Source organism: Dermacentor variabilis, chromosome 9 (assembly GCF_050947875.1).
Source record: "Dermacentor variabilis isolate Ectoservices chromosome 9, ASM5094787v1, whole genome shotgun sequence".
In the NCBI taxonomy this organism is placed as follows: Eukaryota; Metazoa; Arthropoda; class Arachnida; order Ixodida; family Ixodidae; genus Dermacentor; species Dermacentor variabilis.
The window spans coordinates 133,929,964-133,950,552 of NC_134576.1; the positions used below are offsets into that span (position 1 = coordinate 133,929,964).

Sequence of the window (20,589 nt, forward strand, 5' to 3'; positions counted from 1 at the left end):
ACCGTCTTGACTGAATTATTCCGTGAAATTTTTAGTGACAGTCTCTAAACAAACGTGTCTTAAAAAATCACACTAACAGCGCGTGGCTTTTAGCTTAAGTCTTCTCTGGCTATTAAATATCATAAGTTCACAACAATGTGGACGTTGGAACCTCAAACTGACGTCATTTTACTGACACGGCTCTTCACGGGCAGCGTAGTGGCGCCTGTGCGACACCATTGCATGCCCTACACGGCGTGTTAAGCCAATAATTATGCCTCACCACCGTATGTCGCGTCAGCGTTGGTCGGGCCCGCGAATACTTATGAAACTGTCCGAAAAATTGAAGCGCAGCGCTCTAAGTGCTCGATCGCCCTTCTGGCGAAAGCACCAATTTTTTGTTCTTGTTTTCACGAGAGCACATTTCGCCTTTTTGAGACAAATCTGTTGCGCGAAAGCCACAACAGAGGCAGCAAGCATGATCTTCATGCTATCGAGACTTTCCGCGTGTAAGTTGATCCCATTCGCTAACTGGTTGCTGGAGTTGTGCTCGCACGGTTTCGACAGGAATCGGCGCAGACACCTTGCGCAAGCTGTTCACCCCTGAAGGAAGTGAAGTGTTCGGCATCGGGTATGCATGTTCCCTTTGTTTTACCACAGGATAACCGGAGGCACCGGGTTTCCGACCAATGGCTTCCTGCAAGCTGTGTCTCTTTCTCGCTTGCAGTTCAAGTGCCTTAATTTTCCTGTCAACAAGGCAAAGCGATCACGCACGATAAGTGATCAGCAGAAAGTGAACAAGTGAAGCCTCAATCTAGCGACTTTAGCATGGATCCAATGTTTGAGCAAGAGGATTTGACTTCGTAAAGGCACCAACTGCCTTTTTTTAGCAGGAAAGAAAGAAAAGTTATGATTCCAACATAGGCAATCATATAAACTCTGCTGATGAAAGCAGTTGCTTCCCTGACGAAGACAAAGCCCATCGACGAAACATATAAACTAAGGAAAGCAATTGTCCTAAGCCCTGTCACGAAATGCCCTGGCGAATTTAGCCAAGTACATTTGCCGAACCACTGGCTCCAGGCAAAATGTCCCCAGGCCCATTCTTCTTCGCCCCCACTTTGATTTTGCACGAGTGCGTGGATTATCGGACACGTTCGTCTGACACACATTTCCAAGCATTCTACTCCCTCAACAAACCCTTCTGAGCGCCCCCCCCCCCCCCGCAGAGGGTCACCCCTGCTTGGCCCGAGACTTCGAATCACGGCCAACTGCGGGGGAAAGTGTGAAACGCTACACGCGGGACGATCCCACGATTAGTTTGCTTGTCGATGTATACGCTTCTATACCGAGCCACGCCGCGTCAGCCGGTTTCCATCACTATGGCGAGCGGTGGGGGCTGCAGAAGACTCAAGGTGGCGATCTCGCTGCACAAGTGAGAGACGCCCACCCCGCGGAGGCGTCGGTCGACTCGCGAGAGGGAGGTGGAATGCACAACAGCGCCCCGGAGAAACAACAGGGCCATCATTCGCCGATCGCGGGGGATCGGGATCAGTAAGCCAGCAGTTCTGGCACCGGCCACTTCTGCTCACTGCCATTATCGGTCCAGTCATGGCAACGCAGCGCTTCTTAGTCTTCCCCTTCGCCATCTCTCTGATCGTCTTGTGTGTTTTCATGGCCGTCCCCGCTTTAGGTACGTGATCCTCATGTTTATGTTTGCTTGTACTACTACAGCTATGAATTGCTAACAGAGACTGGAGTTCAGTTACGTGTTGCCTTACACGTTCAGCACTTTCAGCCTTGAACATGACTAAGCTATTATTAGGATGCACCAATATATGTTTGACTTATATCATACGTGGTAGTTACGAGTTCCAAAAAAAATGGGCCGACCTAGTTTGCTCATTTGTTCGTGAGTTAGCTTGCTCGTCACGGTACGGTTGACGCGTGGTACAATGCAACGTAAAAACAAAAGGATATCTCAGCAAGTGTCAGTATAGGATCGCCTCAACGATTAGGCGTTTTTATTCCCCCAAGGCGTCGAGGCCACTTTGTAACGAAGAGCAGATCATACTTGCATTGGGCACTGGGCATTGGTCATCTCGCAGCCGTGCCCTACAACGCAGTTTATTGAGACGCGGTGCATCAACCAAGCTTCACGTTGTGCGGCGCCTGCTGCATGCCAGATTCGCAGCCAAACGCGCAAACACATTGTGCCTGGAGTAACAACGAACCGACTAGAAGCCACCTTTCGGAGGGCTCGCTAAGTGGGCGTGTCTTGCATACCGCGCCTGCCAATAGATGGCGCTGCGAAAAGTGCGCGTCGGCGGATCCATAGAAGCTGCATCCTCCTTCCTATTTCTGGTTCTGGGAGCCTCTTAACAATGTCTAGGAAATTACAGCAACTTTTCAGGTGCAACTGAAGTTCTCTCTCGAAGCTCTTTAAGACTACGAGGTAGTTCTCAAGATCGAGTCTCTAAACGGATCGTAGAGTTCGGGGGGCTTACAACTGCTATTCGCACTAATTGATGTAATTTTGGTGTAAGTTCTAGAGAGTTGAATGCTGGGCTAGTTGGTATTTTGACATGAGAACCATCTTGAAAGACAACGCAACGGGATGGCACAACAGAAAGTAAGACGAACATAGGCGCCTATTAATTGACGCAGGGGGAGTATTGGACTCTAAATGTTCATTTTATGTGCCTTCCGTTGCGCTCTAATTCAAGATGGTTCTCATGTCGGTGTAAGTGTAAGTGGTGTCTGGGTATTTATATCCGTTTGAGAACCACATACACAACGTCGGTCTCGCGCTTTTTTGCACAGAATAACGTGGTGTGAACTACAACGCGACTGCCTTGCGATATTGCAGTAAAAACAAGAGCGATTAATTCACGGTTTCGCAACTGCTGAAGAAAGAAACATGATAAATTAAAATTAGAACGATAAGCAGGCCATAATAGTTTATGCAAAATTAGTGACAGATTAACCTTCTACAATATCGGCGGGGCATCCAAATAAGGCTTCGACTTTTGGGAAAGCTATAAAGACGTGCTATAAATGGCAGTGATTTGCTTTCGAAAAATTATAGCGTCTCAAGAAGTAGAGTATTGCCGAACGGAATATCATTCGACCTCCTAATTGACGGAGGGAGAGTACTGAACTCTAAAGGTTCCTTTTATGCGTCCCACTATATGCAATTCCTCATGACTTGAGATGGTTGATAGACTTGAAAGAATTCCAACATAACAAAAATCCATGAGAATGGAGACGGTAACGTATATATTCAAGAAGTATGAACACGTTACTTTGCTTTGAGTAACTTAAAACAAATATTTATCTTTTGTTTTTCTTTTCGTGTGTGCAAGTTTTGCTCCCATTATTATAAGAACACTATTAATGAATACAAATGACCATTTACACATGTTTCAGGGGCGAAAGAAGTCGACCAGCAAGTAGTGAAGAAGCTTCGCCAAAACTTGACTGATTCAGCAAAATACGATAAAAACTACCAACCACTCAACAGTCATGCTTCAGACACAATAGTCAACTTCACAGTATATGCCAAGCAGCTAAGGTACATGGTGAGTACCCAAATGGAACAGTCGATGACGGCGTCAATCTAAATGAAGCCATAAGTTGCACGCAAAAGCACAAGGTTAGCTCTCAGCAGAAATACTGCTACACTTCAGTTGTTTATGTCAAAAATTATAAGAATCCTTTTTTATTCGATTCCCAATTGTAGATAACTACTTGGAAATTGGTTAAGCTTCTCCATTAGGAAAGCATCCGTGTATTTCATATGTATTCGCCCAAAAAGGAAAACTGTCGTTGGGCCGCCCTAGCTGAAGTTACATTTAAGTGTGGAGCGTACTTTTCTTTCAATTATCCAGTATTTCCTTGATGTTGTTTCATTGATCAGAACATTGCTTACAATTCTCAGATGCCTGAATGGGACTACATGTCGCTATCAGCATTTGTTTGCATGGTAAGTCAATTTGAATGCATTACTTAATCAACACGCACTATTTCCACACACACGTAAAAGCCAGTTTTAAAGCAGCAATACAATGTGCTCTTTTGCATGGGAGAACCTAACGCCTAATAACAATACACGAAGCCAAAACACGAAAAATGTGGTAATTAGTTGATCTGACACAAGGCTTAGGCATAACGTTACTCCGAGAACCAAAGGCTGACCAAAAGTTAGGTCGAATGTGTGGTTCGGTTACCGGGTCACTAAAGATAAATTTAAGCAAAACTAGAAACCAACCATTCCTTAGTCATGATTATGAAAGAATAATCCTACCAGTCCAAACTTATTCATATTCTCATTTTAGTTGCAATTGTTGACGTTTACCTGGGAAAGCAAATGTACAAGAGGTGACTGTCCGAAACATCGAGTAGTCCTTGCAGAACAAGGTCTGTTCGTGGCCTGTTGTCTCAGAACAAAAGCGTGCACCACAGCTTAAATATGGGCGGTGCTCACAAAACACCTCCGACGCATGAAAGCCGCACATCGTACACAGCGCACATTACAAACACATCACTGCGAGTGATAGTGAGTATTATAAATAGTGTAGCCGATCAGTTCAGCGTATTCAGAAGTAGCGCCAGTGGCAGTGACGCATGTACGCGTAGAACCCAAGCTCCACTACGATTCCCATGTAACCTTTGTGCACTCCTCTTTCTTTTTTGGGGGGAGGGGGGGGGGGTTCGGCTGATAAGGTCGCCTATCTTTGTCTCCCCTGTTTCTAAAACTCCGTAATGTGACCGAAATATGACTGCACATTTTCGAAAAGCCAACGAGGACACACGAAGGAAACCGAATTAACCGGGGACAAACTCAGCGGGAGTGAATGTATCTTATTAATCACTGTCTATATTGAACGTTCTTGTTTCTGTACAGCCGCGGCTGACCTTTTTGAGAAGATAGACAGCCATCAAGTTGGTCAACTTGTCTACTCTTATTGATTCATTCATTCATTCATTCATTCATTCATTCATTCATTCATTCATTCATTCATTCATTCATTCATTGTTCATTGGAAATGCTGGCAAGAAGTACAATATGTCGTAAGCTTCTTTACAACGTTAAATTATTAAATAAGGGAAGGATGATGATTGGTGAACTGAAACATTTAAGCTAATCAGGAGCTCGCAGACAAATGCGGGATATTCATTTGCAATTTAAAAAAAAAAGAAAGAGCAAGGTTAATCCCACATTTCTTGTATAGTCCGGCGCATGCAGACATACAAAACAAGTCTTCCAGTGTTCGCAGGCACCGTTCGGCTCTCATTTCTCTCTCTCTCTCTTTCGCGACGCCGTGCCCGAGCAGCACTGGATCGACGAAGGGCTGTCCTGGAACCCGAGCGAGTACGACGACATGCGCGAGGTGACGTTCGGCGACAGCGAGGTGTGGACGCCGACGCTGTCGGTGCACGAGAGCTACGGCGTGTACGGCGTGCGCCTCTTCTCGGCCGTCAAGACCGACCACCACGGCAACGTCATCTGGTGCCCGCTGGTCACGTTCGGCATGCGCTGCTCCATGGACCTGCGCGACTACCCGTACGACGAGCACCGCTGTGCCATGAACGTCTCCTCGTGGGCGCACGGCTACAAGGTCAAGCTCATCGGTGGGTGGGCACGTTGCGCGAGGGGGGTCTCGCATCATGCGCGTTGGAAAGAGCGCTGTCCCCCTTCATCAGTGCTGACACGTTCCTTTTTTTCGTCGTCGTCGTCGTCGTCGTTGTTGTTGTTGTTGTTGTTGTTGTTGTCGTCGTCGTCGTCGTCTTTCCGAGCAAAGCAATGCTAACACGCGACACGGAACAAGAAGGCACAGGACACTACGTTGAATTCTACTAAAAGGTTACCCTGAAAGGTATTTGGGCATGGAAGAGGGCTTACGAGCCTTAAACGGCACTATAAAGCACTTTCATAAAAAAGCTAAGGGGAGTTTGCGTAAGCGTCGTCTTATCCTAAACATTCTATGATTATACTTCTAACCTGCGTATCTGGTTTCGTCTTTCCTTCCTTTTTTTCGTTTCATGCCCTTTTAACGTTCATAAGTTACCCTCCATGCAATAAACTCTCCCTATGGTAGTAAGCGCAGCGTTCTGTGTCGTCTCGTTCTCCGCCCTCCCGTCGTGTTAGCGTTGTGTGCGTTGTGTGTGTGTGTTAGCGTTGTGTTGCGTTGTGTACGAACTAGCTAACCTACTTATTCATTTTGCATACAGTCGCGTTATCTTTGATGTGAACGTGACCTCCGCGATCGGTTCACCGCCCTACGCAGTCGCGAAGGTCGTCGTATTTGCAAAGCAGCATCGTTCCCCGCCATCAGATGGCGCCACAACCGTGTCAGTCACGTGATTGCTCCATTTCAGGTCGTACTGGAGGCACTGCATTAGAAAAATGTCAGTAGCGATAGTGTTTGTCAGTGCGTCACAATAAACACCAAGAAATGGCGCCTACAAGATCATCGCCGCGCTTATAATAAATTATATCTATGGTAGCATGCCGCCAAACGTATTGCTGGTCTAACCTCTTCAGTTTTCATTGGCCCCTCTCTTTCTTTCTCTCTCTTACGCATCAAAACAGTCAAACGTTTTGCTTAAAAGAATTGTGCGGAAAAATGAGCACCTACAATATTAAACGACTACAAAGGAACTCCACGTGACAATGGCAAATCGAAAGCAACCTCTAAAATGTACAAAGCAACGCCAGGTGTTTCCGTTTCGCATGTACGGACTTTCGCTTGAGCGAACTGTTTCCTAAGGTCTCTTAAAAAGACTCTGGAGAGTAAGGATAGTATGATTGCTTTCTATTAGCGAATCTAACGATTACCAGTCATCTGGCCTCTTACATTGAAAAAAAATAATAATAACGATAATAAACAGTCGCCGTGGTAGCTCTGTGGCTGGCGTTGCGCTGCTGAGCTCAAGATCGCAGGCTCGATCCCAGCTGCGGCGGCTGCATTTCTATAGGGGGCGAAACGAAAAAAAAAAAAAAACATACGTGTGCTTAGGCTTACGTGCACGTTAAAGAACCTTATGAAGTCAAAACTCATCCGTAGTCCCCCTGTACGGCGTACGTCATAGCCAGATCGTTGTTTTGGCACGTAAAATCAGAGAAATTGATTAATATATATATATATATATATATATATATATATATATATATATATATATATATATATATATATATATATTAATGGATGGTACTTAACAGTGTGACAGGGTATTCTCTTGGCCGAGTTGGCACTTCATGGTAGACTTGCAAAAACTCGCCGTGAACGGGACAGAATCGAAGAAGTATGGGAAGCGCCGTGTTGATTGTGCACTCGTTACTATGCTTGAAGTGTTCGTGTCGCGCTTTTGGCAGTTTACCTATAACGGGATAATTCCAACGCGGATTTCATCGTTGATCGCGCTCCTCACGCCCACGTCTTCAGAGCTAGCTGCCCAAAGCTCGTCTCATGTCCTGTGTGCCACATTTTCTTTTTTTTTTCGCAATTCTTCGTGCAGTTATGATTGCCATTTTAGAATATCGGAGAACAATAAATGGCCCGCAGTAAACTTAATTCCCGGCAATTCTTGGGAAATACTTTGGACACGTTGCAAAAAGAAAGTCCACAGGACCTGTTTTTTTTATCTTTTCGTGATTAGGGTAGGCAGTATATAAATGAGTTATCAGTCCTTAGTCTGACCGGATAAGATGAATGAATAGCTTTTCTTTTCACTTACGTTAGTTTTTCTTCTTTTGTTAACGTTTCACTTACAGTTCTTGTTTGTATGTCAATATAGCTGATTTACATTGCCTGGCATTGTTTTTGTATGCTACACTGTAGCCAGCTGTAATATTTCAATCGCAGCAGGTGACACTGCACAATTTCCATTCGCCACGATATTTTTCTTTTCTTGTATGGAAAAAGTAGCCCTTAATCAGGTGGCGTGCCGTACTGTAGCTCCATTTCACGGTTTGTAAACAATAAACCGGAGCGAACTCGTTGCTAAAGAGTATTTATTAGCTTGTCCACAAACTTCTTACCAGTTGTGGATTACCGGGTTACCGGATAGCCAAACGTGAGTGGCCGGGTTGGTGTCGCCACTATAGGTGAAGAAGGTTCAGACAGACAAACACAGGACTAACATTGCAGTAACCAACTTTATTCCACTTTATTCCAGGCTGATGATGATGATGAATCATGAACATGTCGCCTTTAAAAATAATTCGACAAGAACACTTATTTAACACGATAAACTGCCTAAGACATTGTGATTAGAGTAAAGATCACAGGATGTCGCTGCCAGACTTGTTTCCGTATGCCTCTCCGGTAATCCGGTAAACCGCAAACGGTACTAATAGAGAGGTTTAGCTTGTGCGGTATTCCGGCAACACGCAATTCTTCCTCGCTGCTGGTGCAAATTTTCGGCACTGGCGTAATCGTGTCGCTGCCAAAAATTTACACCTGCAACAAAGTAAAATGCACTTGGTTACTGCAATATTAGCTGTTTCTGTCTATTTAACCACTGCACCACCAGGTGGCTGCACCATGCAGACCGCTGACGTTGACGCCTTCGCCCCAACGCCCCAACGCTCCGTCCGCCTGCGTTTTACCGGAATACCGGACAAACTAAACCTCTCTAATATATTAGACTTTTAGCGCGTCCGCTAGTCCGGCAAACGGGGGAAGTTTGGGCGGATTGCCGGATGTGCAGAGGAGCCGCCGGAGCGGGGCAGCCGCCTGGTAGCGTAGAACTCAACCAGACAAACACATTGTCAAAATTGCAGGAACCTACGATATGCTGATTCGTTGCTGGGGCAAATTTTCGGCAGCGGCATAATTTTAAACCCGATTACGCAGCTGTCGAAAATTTACGCCAGCAGCTAAGCAGAATATAGTAACGGGCTGTGGTGTGGTTGAGCTTCGCACCACTAGCTGGCGCCACCAATCTGGCCGCTCGCGTTTGCGCCCCCGCTCAACCAACAAACCGCCCGCGTTTGCCGGAATACAGAACGCACTAAAATTCTCTCATTTTGCGGAAAAGCTACAATTCTCGACTAAGTCAAGCCGACGATTGCTTGCACGTCCTCAGGCAAACTTGCCAAGAAGAACTTCGACGATACGCATCCCGACTGGACCGGCTACTTTGAGTCCATGGACACGACCGAGTTCGCGCACCCGGAGCAGGGCTCCGACCCCGTGCTCAGGTTCACACTGTTCGTGAAGCGAAACTCTCCGGGCTACCACTTCACCGTGGTGCTTCCCTGCGTGGCAGTCTCCATCCTCACACTGTTCATCTTCTGGCTGCCGCCTTCGTCCGGAAAGAAGATCACGCTTGGCTGCGCCAGCATCGTCGTGATCCTGCTCATCATACAGAACCTGAGGCACGACCTGGGCGGTTCCGTCCACGTTCCGCGCATCGGTGAGTAGCGAAACACTGCGGGGCGAGAGTTTGCAGTTACAGAAAAGGTCTTGCGTGCGTTCCTTAATGGCGAATGTGCTTTAGTAAGCTTCACCGCAGTACAATTGTGTATTGCGCTGAGATTACATATCGCGCGAAAATTGAAAAAAAAAAAAGGAAAGTGGAGATTCAACTCGCACATTTACAACCTTAAAAGCGAAACTGTCGTGAAGCGGTTAAAGCAATACCATGCGTGTAATTATATTCTGCACGTCGTTTTGCACCGTAACGATTACTTGCCTGTCACTGAAGACAAGACGCGGAGACACCCCACCCCCCTCGTGGCCGCGCATTATGAAGTCTCCCGGTTAGCCCCCCTTTGCTGTGGCACTGTATCCAGGGTCAGCGCGCCGACTAGAGCAGGCCGATCCTGGACACAACGCAATAACAAACGAGACTTTTCTCGGCGCGTTGAGGCGAGAGCAAGCACGAAGCAGTCGCTCCTTTCTGCCTGCGTTCTTCGTCACACCTGCCTTGTGGTAGCGAGTGTTCGCGGTCATCGAGTGAGATCTGTTTGTGGTGCCCTGTGCGCGCGTGTCACAATGCTCGTTAATTTAATTCGTCAGCGAACGTTTACATCCGAAATTTACCCGACCGAGAAAACTACGAAACTTACTTCGTGTAGTTCTCTAATACTGTGTTTTGTGTGTCTGCGTATGATAGCCTTTCGTTTAGAAGCTCTGCGGCGTGAGCGATGTATATTTTGCTGTTTCAATTTGATCGTGGTTCCAAAAGATTTGAAAGATATATTTAGGAAAATGTCACCAAGGTATTCAGTGCTATTGCGGTGGTTACGTGATAGGTGTCGAGGTGACCTCAGTTGAAACACTGGCTCTATTTGCAGGAACCCGTGGAGTAGCCCGATGTGTTGCGAAAATTCGTGAATATTGTCGCCCAATACAAGAACACACGCATATATACATATATATCGATCGGCTAGCCTCCTGGTTAGCTCAGATGGTAGAGCGACCGCAACGGAAAGGCGCTCGTCCCGGGCTCGAGTAGCAAACCAGGACGAATTTTAGAGCGCAGCTCTTTGGCGTCCGTTCCTGGGTTTCGCGTCGTCGTCGGCCTCGTAACCAGCTCCGCCCCCCTTTCATCCCCCCAGCGCTAGCAGCGACCGACTGATACCGCTGGATGCCGCTGACGCCGCTAGAGAGTCAAGATAACGTGACTGCATAGAACACCGTCGCCGCCATGCAGAAAGAGGAGGAAAGGGTCCCCCCCCCCTGTTCTTGTGTGGCGGATAGGGTGCTCTTCAGTTGCCGACGCGCCGGTTATTCGTTGTCCCTGAAACCAACTCCGCAGCTGGGGTTGACTCACTATCGGCGTCAGCGGCATCAGTCAGTCGCTGCTATCTCTTCCCTCCTCCCTTTATCGTGTTGTCCGCTTGCTGCGCGCGCTTCTGCCCCCATCGTTTGCCGCTGGGTGTACACGCCGCCCCCCTCCCCCCTCTTCCTGCGAGTCTCCGGTTGTCAAAGCGCCGGCTCGAACTTAATTCCTTTCTTCGCTCCTCCTCCAATGCAACCCCTGTGCGGTGGCAATCAGAGAGCCAGATCGGTGGCGGCGGATCTGTATATGTGCACCGCCCGAGCCGAAATTGCCGCTGCCGTTCGCCCTGTGCGGTGGCAATCAGAGAGCCAGATCGGTGGCGGCGGATCTGTACATGTGCACCGCCCGAGCCGAAATTGCCGCTGCCGTTCGCCACTGCGAAATTATCTGCCAGTTCTTTCTGAGCCATGAGCGAGACGACCGATGGAAGTCCTCCGTCTGCTGCTGCTGCTGCTGCTGCTAAACGCTGCGCTCAAATTTGCTGCGCTCAAATTTCGCATTACGAAGTAACGTAATCGTCGGTAATTTTTCTCCAACTGCGACGCTTTTTTTCTGAGAAACTTGCATGGGTTTCCTTTATAGTGCAAAAGGATAGAAAGTTGGGCGAGTTGGTAGGGTAACATGATCTTGGATTGTAGCGCGAAGTGACAAGGACACAGACTAGAAGCAGACAGGACGAGCGCTAGTCTGTCTCGTCCTGCCTGCTTCTAGTCTGTGTCCGTGTCACTTCGCACTACAATGCAAGATCATGTTTTCCTGTGTAGCTTCGTGCTAAAAAATTCGGGTGGATGCCCAATTGTTCCCTTTCATGTACTTTCGTCCTCCTTGCGAGCTTCCGCAGAACTGATTTGTCAATGTCAGTGCTCAAACCTGCAAGAGATGTAATTTTACTGGCGCGGCTCCTCGCGGGTAGTGTAGCGGCGCCTGTGCGATGTCATTTCAGGACTGGAAATTTAGTCGCACCCGAGTATGTTGCTTCCGCGTATGGTTAGAACATCGTCCGAGGAGTACAAGCGCAACGCTAAACCTTGTTATCAGTCAGTGCTTCGCACTTCGGGCAGACCTGCCAATTTTTTTCATCACGTAGTTCATGTGATGATATTTCTACGTTAATTAGCGGGGAGAATGAGGGCTACACTTGCACCTTTAATGCGTTAGCATGAGGAGTGTTAAAGTGAAAGTTAAAGTTAAAGTGACTATATATATATATATATATATATATATATATACATATATATATATATATATATATATATATATATATATATATATATATATATATATTGCGCAACTGACAGTGGTCAGCACTGGACCAGCGTCAGTTGCACTTCGCTGCTCGAAGAGGCAGGACGGTGCGTCGAGTGAGCTCCTAAACAACACCTTGCAAATATGCTTAAGGCGGCTTAAAACGCGAATACGGGACCTCAAAGAGATGCGACGTGATGTGCTAACGCATTTCTGTCGCATTTACCTCTACATCGCCACCGAACGATCTTGAATTTCGAACCGCGACATCAGCACCGCAACGTCGCTGTGACGTCCCGAATTTCAAAGCAACCTCTCGGTTTTCCCCGGAGCAGGAAACGTCCTCAAAACTTGCTACTTTGGGCCTCCCGTTCGACTGGGATGCAATGAAGACCTTCTTTTACCTGTAAAACGCCAACTGCAAGCAACTCGGCGTCGTCCCAATTGTGTGTGCGTGTGTGTGTGCGTACGCAGTCCAGTACTTGGGCACCACGTGCCTAGCCATCGCCGTGGCGACGCTCATCTCGGTGTTGGTGCTGAACATGGTCAAGAGCCCGATGGTGTTCCGGCCGCCCGATTTGCTCGTGTCCCTGCTGTCGGGCGTGCCGGGTCGGGTGCTGTTCCTCTGCCCGCTTCCGGCACCGCGCGCCGCCGACCACGAGCAGCTGGCCGACGCAACGTCTCCCCTCGACAAGCAAGACATCATCACGCGCCAAGAGTGGTTCCTGGTGGCGCAGGGCATCGACCGCGTCGTCTTCCTCATGTACGCCGTCTTCCTGCTCGCCTACCATGCCTGAGGTAGGTGCGACGCGTTGCTGTCGCCATGGCAACGCCTTCAGCTGATCGAGTTTGCTCTGTCCCGATAGTAATAGGGCGTTATTTAAGGGTAGCGTGGCTTGAGGGCGTAAGGTATGGGGCTGAAGGGAGTCCCGGTAGTGACCAGGCAAGAGGTAATAACACAACTTAATGCTGATTGCATAACGAGAACGAACACCGAACTTAAGATGCGCCGGACGTTTATAACCACCTGGACGCTAGGATACGGAGGGGGAGAAGGGACAGCCTGCAGGTTCGGAGAGATTCAAAAAAACGTCTAGAACACGTCTCTGGCAGAGGAGAAGCGGCAAAACAGATAGCACTGCACGAGTACTGCGTGTTCTGACATGCCCTGTGCTCGTTGGGGAAACACCTCCTCCTGCTACATGTTCGGTGTCCAACGCAGACGCCTAACGTGGGGGAAAGCTTCATTAGATGCGGGCCGCTCCGCGTTCTTAGCAGTCCATACTTCACGAAAAATGTGCTAGCGCAACATATATGACAAGTACACATAGGTGCACCCAACAAGCTCGTCCGTTTCCTGTGTCTGCTTGTCTTGGTTTCTTTGCGCTATCGTTTTTCTTCTGTTACAATTGTATTTTGCGCTATGGACGAGCTTGCTAGAGTGCGTATCTGCGCCAGAGTTGATTTACAGCGCCCCGCGACATGGCGCGCGTAGACGCAAAGCTCCAGGCTTGCGCTATCATTGTTTTACGGCACCAGCCATTAAAAACTCTTCGAACGGAAACCTGCTCTGTCCCTTCCATTATACTGTTGGGGTTTGTTACGTTTTAGCACATCGTCGTCGCGCATTGTGCAAGAGCGTAAAGTCGAATCAATGATTCAACAAATAATTTGGCTTGTAATCATTCCACATCGCGAGCGCATCACCGATGCCAATGTTGTGGCGACATCCTCAAGATCAAAATGAAAACACTTTCCCGGCTTTGTGGCATCTGTCTAGGCCTTGCAGCGTCAGAACACACAGCTCATCTCAATAACAACGAGAAAAATGTCGTCGTATACTTCGTACTCAGCGTGAGATTGGACGAACCAACGGCTGATTTCACCATTTATTTTTGTTGTCGCCGCGGAGAGCAAGTAGCGGCTAGTACTGATCGAAGTGGGTGGATTTAGGCTGATATGGGCGCTGCTGTGTTCTTACGCAATCACACGGATCGGCCGCGGTAGTCATGGCCGTCAGAAACGCTTGCACAGTGTGCCTAACGTATCGCCAGAGTCAGCTGTCACGCACCGTAGTAAGGTACCACGTATCACGCAAAGCTAAAACCCTTTTATTGGTTAATCCGCGCTTCCCAAGCAAGCCTGCCTACTGCGGGCGGTTTACGAACGATTCCCACCCACGGAAGACAAGGCGCATCGATGTCATGATTTTCAGGAACCTATTTGTCACTCCGTACGTATTGCTGAGAGACATATAGTGTGACGTTTTAAAAGACCCTTAATTTATAAGCAAAATTTCAATGGACATTGCTTTTGTTTTATTGAAATGAAGAAAAGAGAAAAGCTAGTAGTCACCCTATATTGGCGACGGTTACTCCTTTTCGCGTAGTATATAGTAATCATAATAATAAAAATATTGAAAGCAAATGATGAAACGACGTGATAGGGTTAAATGTATACAGCATACAGTGTTATACACACACGAACATATAGGGAAAAAAAGGCGAGGACAAGTTGGTGCTTGCGAGCGCCATGCCAACCGGCGGCGACCCTTTTCAAAAGCTTGTGCAAAACTCTGCCCGTGCGACCCACTCTTGTCTTGGTTAATTCATCGCTTCAGTGCCACGAGCATGTGTGGTCGCCCAAGATCACATTCCATTTTACCACGTTACATTTTCATCGAGCGCGGATAAGTTTATGGAACCTTCTCTTTATCTCTATTTCTCACCTCGCCATTCCCTATTTCGTCTTCGCACGAGTAGGGCGGCGTTTTGCTTGAGAAGAACTTGAACTTGGTCTAAATGGTGCATTGGAGGACATGTTTGCCTATCGAGATAGACGACGTTGGCGTATCTTTCGCTGTTCTCCTTTGGCGCTAACCACGTCATGCTGTGTAGGAGAGCCGTCCGTACTATCTCCCGGTTAACCTCTCTCTCTCTCTCTCTCTCTCTCTCTCTCTCTCCAGGCTCCAGCGTCTGGTAGAAATCGCATTTGAAAATGCTTCTAGCCTCGTACGTGCTCATTCTCAGGTGACTCCGTTCTTGATGAAGGCACTCTAAGGAGGTCCCGCACGTTTGCTAAATAAAAAAAAAAAAATTTTTCTTGGGGGGGGGGGGAGGGGGGAGGATTGTGCATCATCCAACGCCCCTGATGCCCTGAATACATTTCAACCTGTTTTCCCTCCTTTCAGCGTTCAAGAACCACGGTGGCTTGGCGTCATCATTGTACGGCTGCGATTGACACGGCATACGAAGCGTTAAGTTATTAAAGTTGCCAGCATGAATGAGTTGGTACACTGTTTAGGAAGTCGAATCACTGCGGGAAACAACGAGAACAGCATTCAAAGTGGACAAGGCGAATGCTCCACTGCAATGCCGGTGCGGGTATTTTTTTTATTCTTGTATTGTTTCTTTTTTGTTTGTTTTTTTATTTTATTTAGTTTCTTGCTTCCCGTGTATGTTCCTTTCGTGTGGGTGAGAATAAAGAGAGGCGTGTTGTCAAACCGTTTCACTAAAGAGACCATACAAAAAGCTTGCGTTTGCTTTATTACTTTCGCGTCAGAAAATTCTGTGCTGTGTCCGTTTCGTGCATTTCACGCATTACAATATAACCCCGGGTCAATGTATATATCGAATGCGATTGTGAATAAAAGAAAAGAGCGTGTGATATATCTTACAATTAAATTTTATCGCTTCTTGCTTCGTTTGCTTCTTAAACGACACATCCAAGTTATGAGAAAGTTCGAAAAAAGAACGCCACACTTGACCACGTTAACTCTGTAATGCTCAACCTATTATTCGTGCTACGCCGAGTCTGATACCTCGAAATTCTAGTTTATGAACGAGAAGCTATAGCGCTTAGGCTAAAGCAGTGCCTCCACACCTTCTCTCTTCCCCCATCGTGGGGTAGCCAACCAGACCCCCTTGACCGGTTACCTGCCTTCCAATATTCCTCTCTCTCTCTCTCTCTCTCTCTCTCTCTCTCTCTCTCTCTCTCTCTCTCTCTCTCTTTCTTGGCACGCCCAGCAGACCGAGCTTCGTGCTCTTAGGTGATGTCGCAGAAAAAAATTGAGTTTCGGTATAATGTTATACTTTGTCCTCAGTATTACAGGAACAAACTATTCTATTAAGAATAACGTCGTAAGTGAGGCCTTCCGGCAACAAATTTTCGTTAAACTCAAGACGCCCATACCTTTGCGAGGCAGAAAGAGGCGCGACTTGAGCTCTGTAACTGTATATCGTGATTAGTGTGGTTTGGGATCGACTGCTTTCATCTCGAGGATGAGTGCGGTGTACTTGTATTTACTGCATAAGTAAAAAACAAACATTGACCAACACCCCACACTGCAAAAGTCGTAGAAAATATAAATTTTGCAGCAATCAGTCACTCCATCAAATTCTGATTTTTTCTCTCTCTCTTTATTTAGGATTTATAAGCAATGCTTCTCTCGTATCAGTAACTCCACACACACAACTTCAGAGACTTAAACACAACGACAGTCTGATTGCCCGGCAACCCTCTTTTTAACCTCCACACCTTTCGCCATTTATGTACAATCCTGCGTAACCCGTGTTGCCAGACACAATGAAATACATTATACGGTATGCGTGAGATAGGTCCACCGGCTTAAAGAACACTAGAGCCTTTCAGAAGCAAAGAGTTTAAACTGCAATCTATACAGGTCTGTCTCAAGCACCGAATGACTCTGTTGCTTATAGAGGCTGAACAACCTTGTTTGCGTTTCTTAGAAGGAATACCACGGTGTGTACAGGCGATATATATTTTTTAATTCACTTAATCGCTGAGACAGGCGAAATATTGATATTTAATTGTGGTCCCTTCATTCTGAGCTGATGTGAGCATAGAAACAAAGAATCGCCAATCTACTCCCGGCACCGCTGCATCAATGAATTCAGGGCAGACATTTGTAACCGCGCTGAGCAAACGCAAATCTTAATGCAGTACACACGCCTCGGCGAATACCTGCCTTAACTGAGAGCCAAGATGGTCTGAATAAGATATCCCCTATGTGCATATACCCAAAATTTGTGCCGTGCTTCTGAATGCTATTATGATGCACTGCAACATGCGTCTTTTTGAAGCTTTACTTAGGGTGCGACCAAAACAATTATGTAAGAAAATGCCCAAAATGCATCAGCACCGTAGCGAGGCTTCTTCTGCGGCTCGGAACAGTTCGGAGCAGTCGTACAAAACACTTCGATATAAGGCCTCTCTCCGTACAAATAGTTCTAACCGCTCGCGCACGTGCTATTGCTGCACCGTATTACCGTGCTACGGGAGACGTAGATGAAAGCAGCAACGCCGGTGACGATCTTTTGTGACAGCCTGTTCAACCAAAACCCGTTAGAAACACTCTTGCATGATAGCATTGTTCCTTTTTTCTGTTATTGGGGAAAGAAGTGCGAACATACAGCAATACGGAAAGTTGAAGGTGACCTTGGCCCCAACAGACAAGTAAGAGTAAAGTTGTGCGCATGCAACAAAACCTCCGCGGACTATGTTTTAACGCAACATCCCGAGCCCCTGCTGTCATAGCACTGATATTCAAAGCTACAAGTCCCTACCGAGTTCACAGAACTTTAGCCCAACGTGAAAATATTATCGTCGAAGTGAAGGCTTCCGGAGCTCCTGGCTGCGCACATGTAAGCTGAAACAGCAGTACTATGGCGGATGCATCTTGTCTTGTCGTGGTGCGTGCCACCTAATGTTGAATTCCAATGGTAGATCTCGAGCGCTCGGCCGGATCACGAACGGAGCGCGTCACTCCGACTGAGATCGCTCTCATCTGCTCGCACCATATCTGCGAAGGGAATGCGTGCGCTCCCACGGGGGCACTTAGTACAGGAAAATCAAGTGAGAGGGCGCAAGAATAGAGAGAGGAACAAGCGCTTGGAAGCGCAACCCACTACCCCAGACTGGACAGCCTGGCTCAGTTCCGGGGACGTCGACCGACAACTTGAACTGGTGGACTGGGCGGAAAAGGCCAAGCAGGCCCAGGGCCTTACTTGAGCCCTAACCCTCAGCCACGTCCCTCTTTACCCTTCCCCTTTCAATAAAGTTTATCTCCTCCTCCTCCTCCACCCCATTTCACTGTCCGTGTCAGAAGAATCATCACTCGACTTGGAAATCGTACTGTCTGAGTCGGAGCTGTCTAGGAGCGCGAACAAAATCGCGCGGCGCGAAGCGGCGTCCACGTTTCCCCATGTCCATAGCTGCCCGCGACCGGAAACAGGCGACCGTGACAGGAAGCAGAGGCGGGTGAAGGAAATACGTCACGAGGACTTCCGGTCAAATCTGCCGATTTCGGCGGAGCAAATATTTTTGCTCCACGGAGCAATCCGGGATTAGCGGCTGGTCCCAATCTGCCATTGGAACACACAGCTCACGCTCCCATTCTGCCATTGGAATAGGATTGCTCCATACAGAGCAGAAAAACTTGATCTGGATCTGCCATTGGAATTCAACATAAGTGTGCAGAGCTTACTGCAGTAAGCGGCCAGCAGTGTTCTATTTGTCTATTGGCGTGCTTCAAAACGGCAACATAGCCATTACGATATACATTAATTCACCCTGCATAGAAGAACGGCGCAACCCAGGAACACAAGAATGTGTCTCTCTTGTTCTAGTTGAACACGGTACCACACGATGTCTCCACCACACTTACTATTCCAGTATCACGGTAATACGGTAATGCTGTATAGATAGCTCGTACGCGTCGTGTCAAAACTTTATAATACCGCAGCGCTAGCGCGTTTACAGGAGGCTAGATCCTCCCGACAGCATGACGCTGTTCTCTGCGCTCGCTACGCATCTCGCACGATGAAATCGTGGGCGCTGTTATTCCTGTCTGCCTTCTTGGTGTCCAAGTCGAGGCCGTCGTCAATGAAGATGTCGTTGGGCGCAATGTCGCTGTCTTCAATGACGTCTCTTGGCGCGTCGTTCTCTCCATTCGGGACGTCCGAAATTACGTCCGGGCTCGTCCTGTCCCCCGCGTCGCGAACGACGTCACTTCCACCGTCAGTGGTGACGTTATTTACCGGCGTGACGTCATTGGCGTTGTCGTCGGCCACGACTACGCCGACTTCGCTGGCATCGTCTGTGACGACGCCGTCCGCCGCGTCCGGCATTGTGTCGTCCCTCGTGAGGCCGTTCGGCGGCAGCCGGTTGCCGTTGTCGTCGGCGGCATTATCGTCGTCGGTCACGTGATTTCCATCATCCAACGGCGTGTCGCCGGTGCGATCCGCCACGGCTTCCCTGTCGTCCTTGTCATCCCTGGGAGGATCAGGGGGCGCCAGGAATTCCACTTCCTGAGGCGTGTCCGGTGGGGGCAGGAACGTTTCGGTCCCGGGAGGGTCTGTGTGCGAAAGAAACAAGAGACGAGCAAAGTGTTACTACGGCGGTATATCCTTAGCAAGTACTAAACAATGTGTCGAAAAAAACACTTCATTGACGCCTATCAAATGGCTAGGAAAGGCACGAGGGAAGCGCTGCGCGGAAAGGACAGTGCATGTGCAGTAGAAGATCTTGCAGGAAAGGTTACCAAAGAAAACACTTCAATAGGATATACACTCCTTTCCGGACGTTGTTTTCCTGGATCATCATCATCATCCTGAAGCGTAACGTCTTTTATACACTGGTCAACACTGAGTAGACGAGAGAAGCATTGGCCTAGACAATGCCTGAACAACGGGACTTGCGTTCCGCCCTACGAAGACGGGCCTCTTCGCCAAAACGCTGGCTCCAGGCTGAGGCTTCCCTTGTCAGTCAAAGGTTGATCCCCTCAAGCCTCCATTTTCCTGTGATTCCTTCGGCTTGCTTGGTGTCAAATGCAGGTCATTCTCGAAATCAAATCAACTACGGCCATGCATCTCAGGTGTTGGTTAAAAATAAGTTGGTTAAAAAAAAAGTTGGTTAAAGATGCAAAATGTAGGAACTGGCAGCTGTGTTGATTGGGAACCAGCACCCCTTTTGGTGCTGTTATCTGACGTACAGTGGCGTGCAATATGACTTGCAACACCCTTGTTCGTGGTCTGTAAGGGGCTCCAGGGCTGCGCAGTAGCTCTGACATGTGAAATAGCGGTTTAATAAGTACCACTAGTTGAAGCTGTGTTTAGGTCTCGAACTTACTCTGTGTCTGCGCCGCCGTACAGTCTTGGAGGCCCTTCTAGCACGGGCACCGGTGTTTCAGGTCATATTGCACGCGACTGGCGTCACACATTCGTTATCAAACTGCCGGTGTACACCGGCAGCCGGGATTTGCAGTTTGAGAAAGATTTCATAATTTTTTTCTGTTCTACTATGCGTTCCAGAAGAGACACCTCACTCCCTTGTTGTGAGTGTAAAGGTGACACGGATGCGCCTCAAGAAAAGGCGCCTTGAGCTGTCGCCTGTCGGCACCAGCTCGAGAACCCGCTCAGGAAGAGGCAAGATCCTTCCCAGTAATTTTTCAGTTGGACCAGTCAAATTAAACCTGCCCGAATGTTTGAGACATCTAACGGTTTTCGCAGGCGCGCCAGTTGGTCGAACTTAGCGCGTCGATATGTCTGATGT

General features: G+C 48.0%; 2 protein-coding genes across 2 annotated transcripts in view; one reads left to right on the top strand and one right to left on the bottom strand.

Annotated features, from left to right (window-relative positions):
- The first annotated feature begins 1,469 nt into the window (after positions 1-1,469).
- On the top strand, positions 1,470-15,701 carry LOC142557586 (neuronal acetylcholine receptor subunit beta-2-like). The gene is made up of 7 exons (XM_075669543.1): positions 1,470-1,672; positions 3,409-3,560; positions 3,920-3,964; positions 5,316-5,613; positions 9,073-9,402; positions 12,493-12,816; positions 15,209-15,701. Exons 1-6 carry the CDS (start codon positions 1,591-1,593, stop codon positions 12,813-12,815), a joined length of 1,230 nt encoding a protein of 409 aa, XP_075525658.1. The 5' UTR covers positions 1,470-1,590; the 3' UTR covers position 12,816; positions 15,209-15,701.
- A 320-nt stretch (positions 15,702-16,021) lies between these two features.
- The window catches only part of LOC142557587 (uncharacterized), a 39,777-nt gene continuing 35,209 nt past the window's right edge, over positions 16,022-20,589 (bottom strand). The window contains exon 2 of the mRNA XM_075669544.1: positions 16,022-19,393. Coding sequence (XP_075525659.1) covers positions 18,843-19,393 — 551 coding nt within the window. The 3' untranslated portion in view covers positions 16,022-18,842. The remainder of the gene's footprint in view (positions 19,394-20,589) is intronic.

What these genes read in the sequence shown, in the direction of transcription:
- LOC142557586 (XM_075669543.1), top strand. Translation starts at nt 1,591, where the DNA reads ATGGCAACGCAGCGCTTCTTAGTCTTCCCCTTCGCCATCTCTCTGATC. An exon ending in CCAAGCAGCTAAGGTACATG is followed by an intron (nt 3,561 to 3,919) that starts GTGAGTACCCAA and finishes TACAATTCTCAG; the next exon opens with ATGCCTGAATGGGACTACAT. An exon ending in TATCAGCATTTGTTTGCATG is followed by an intron (nt 3,965 to 5,315) that starts GTAAGTCAATTT and finishes GTGCCCGAGCAG; the next exon opens with CACTGGATCGACGAAGGGCT.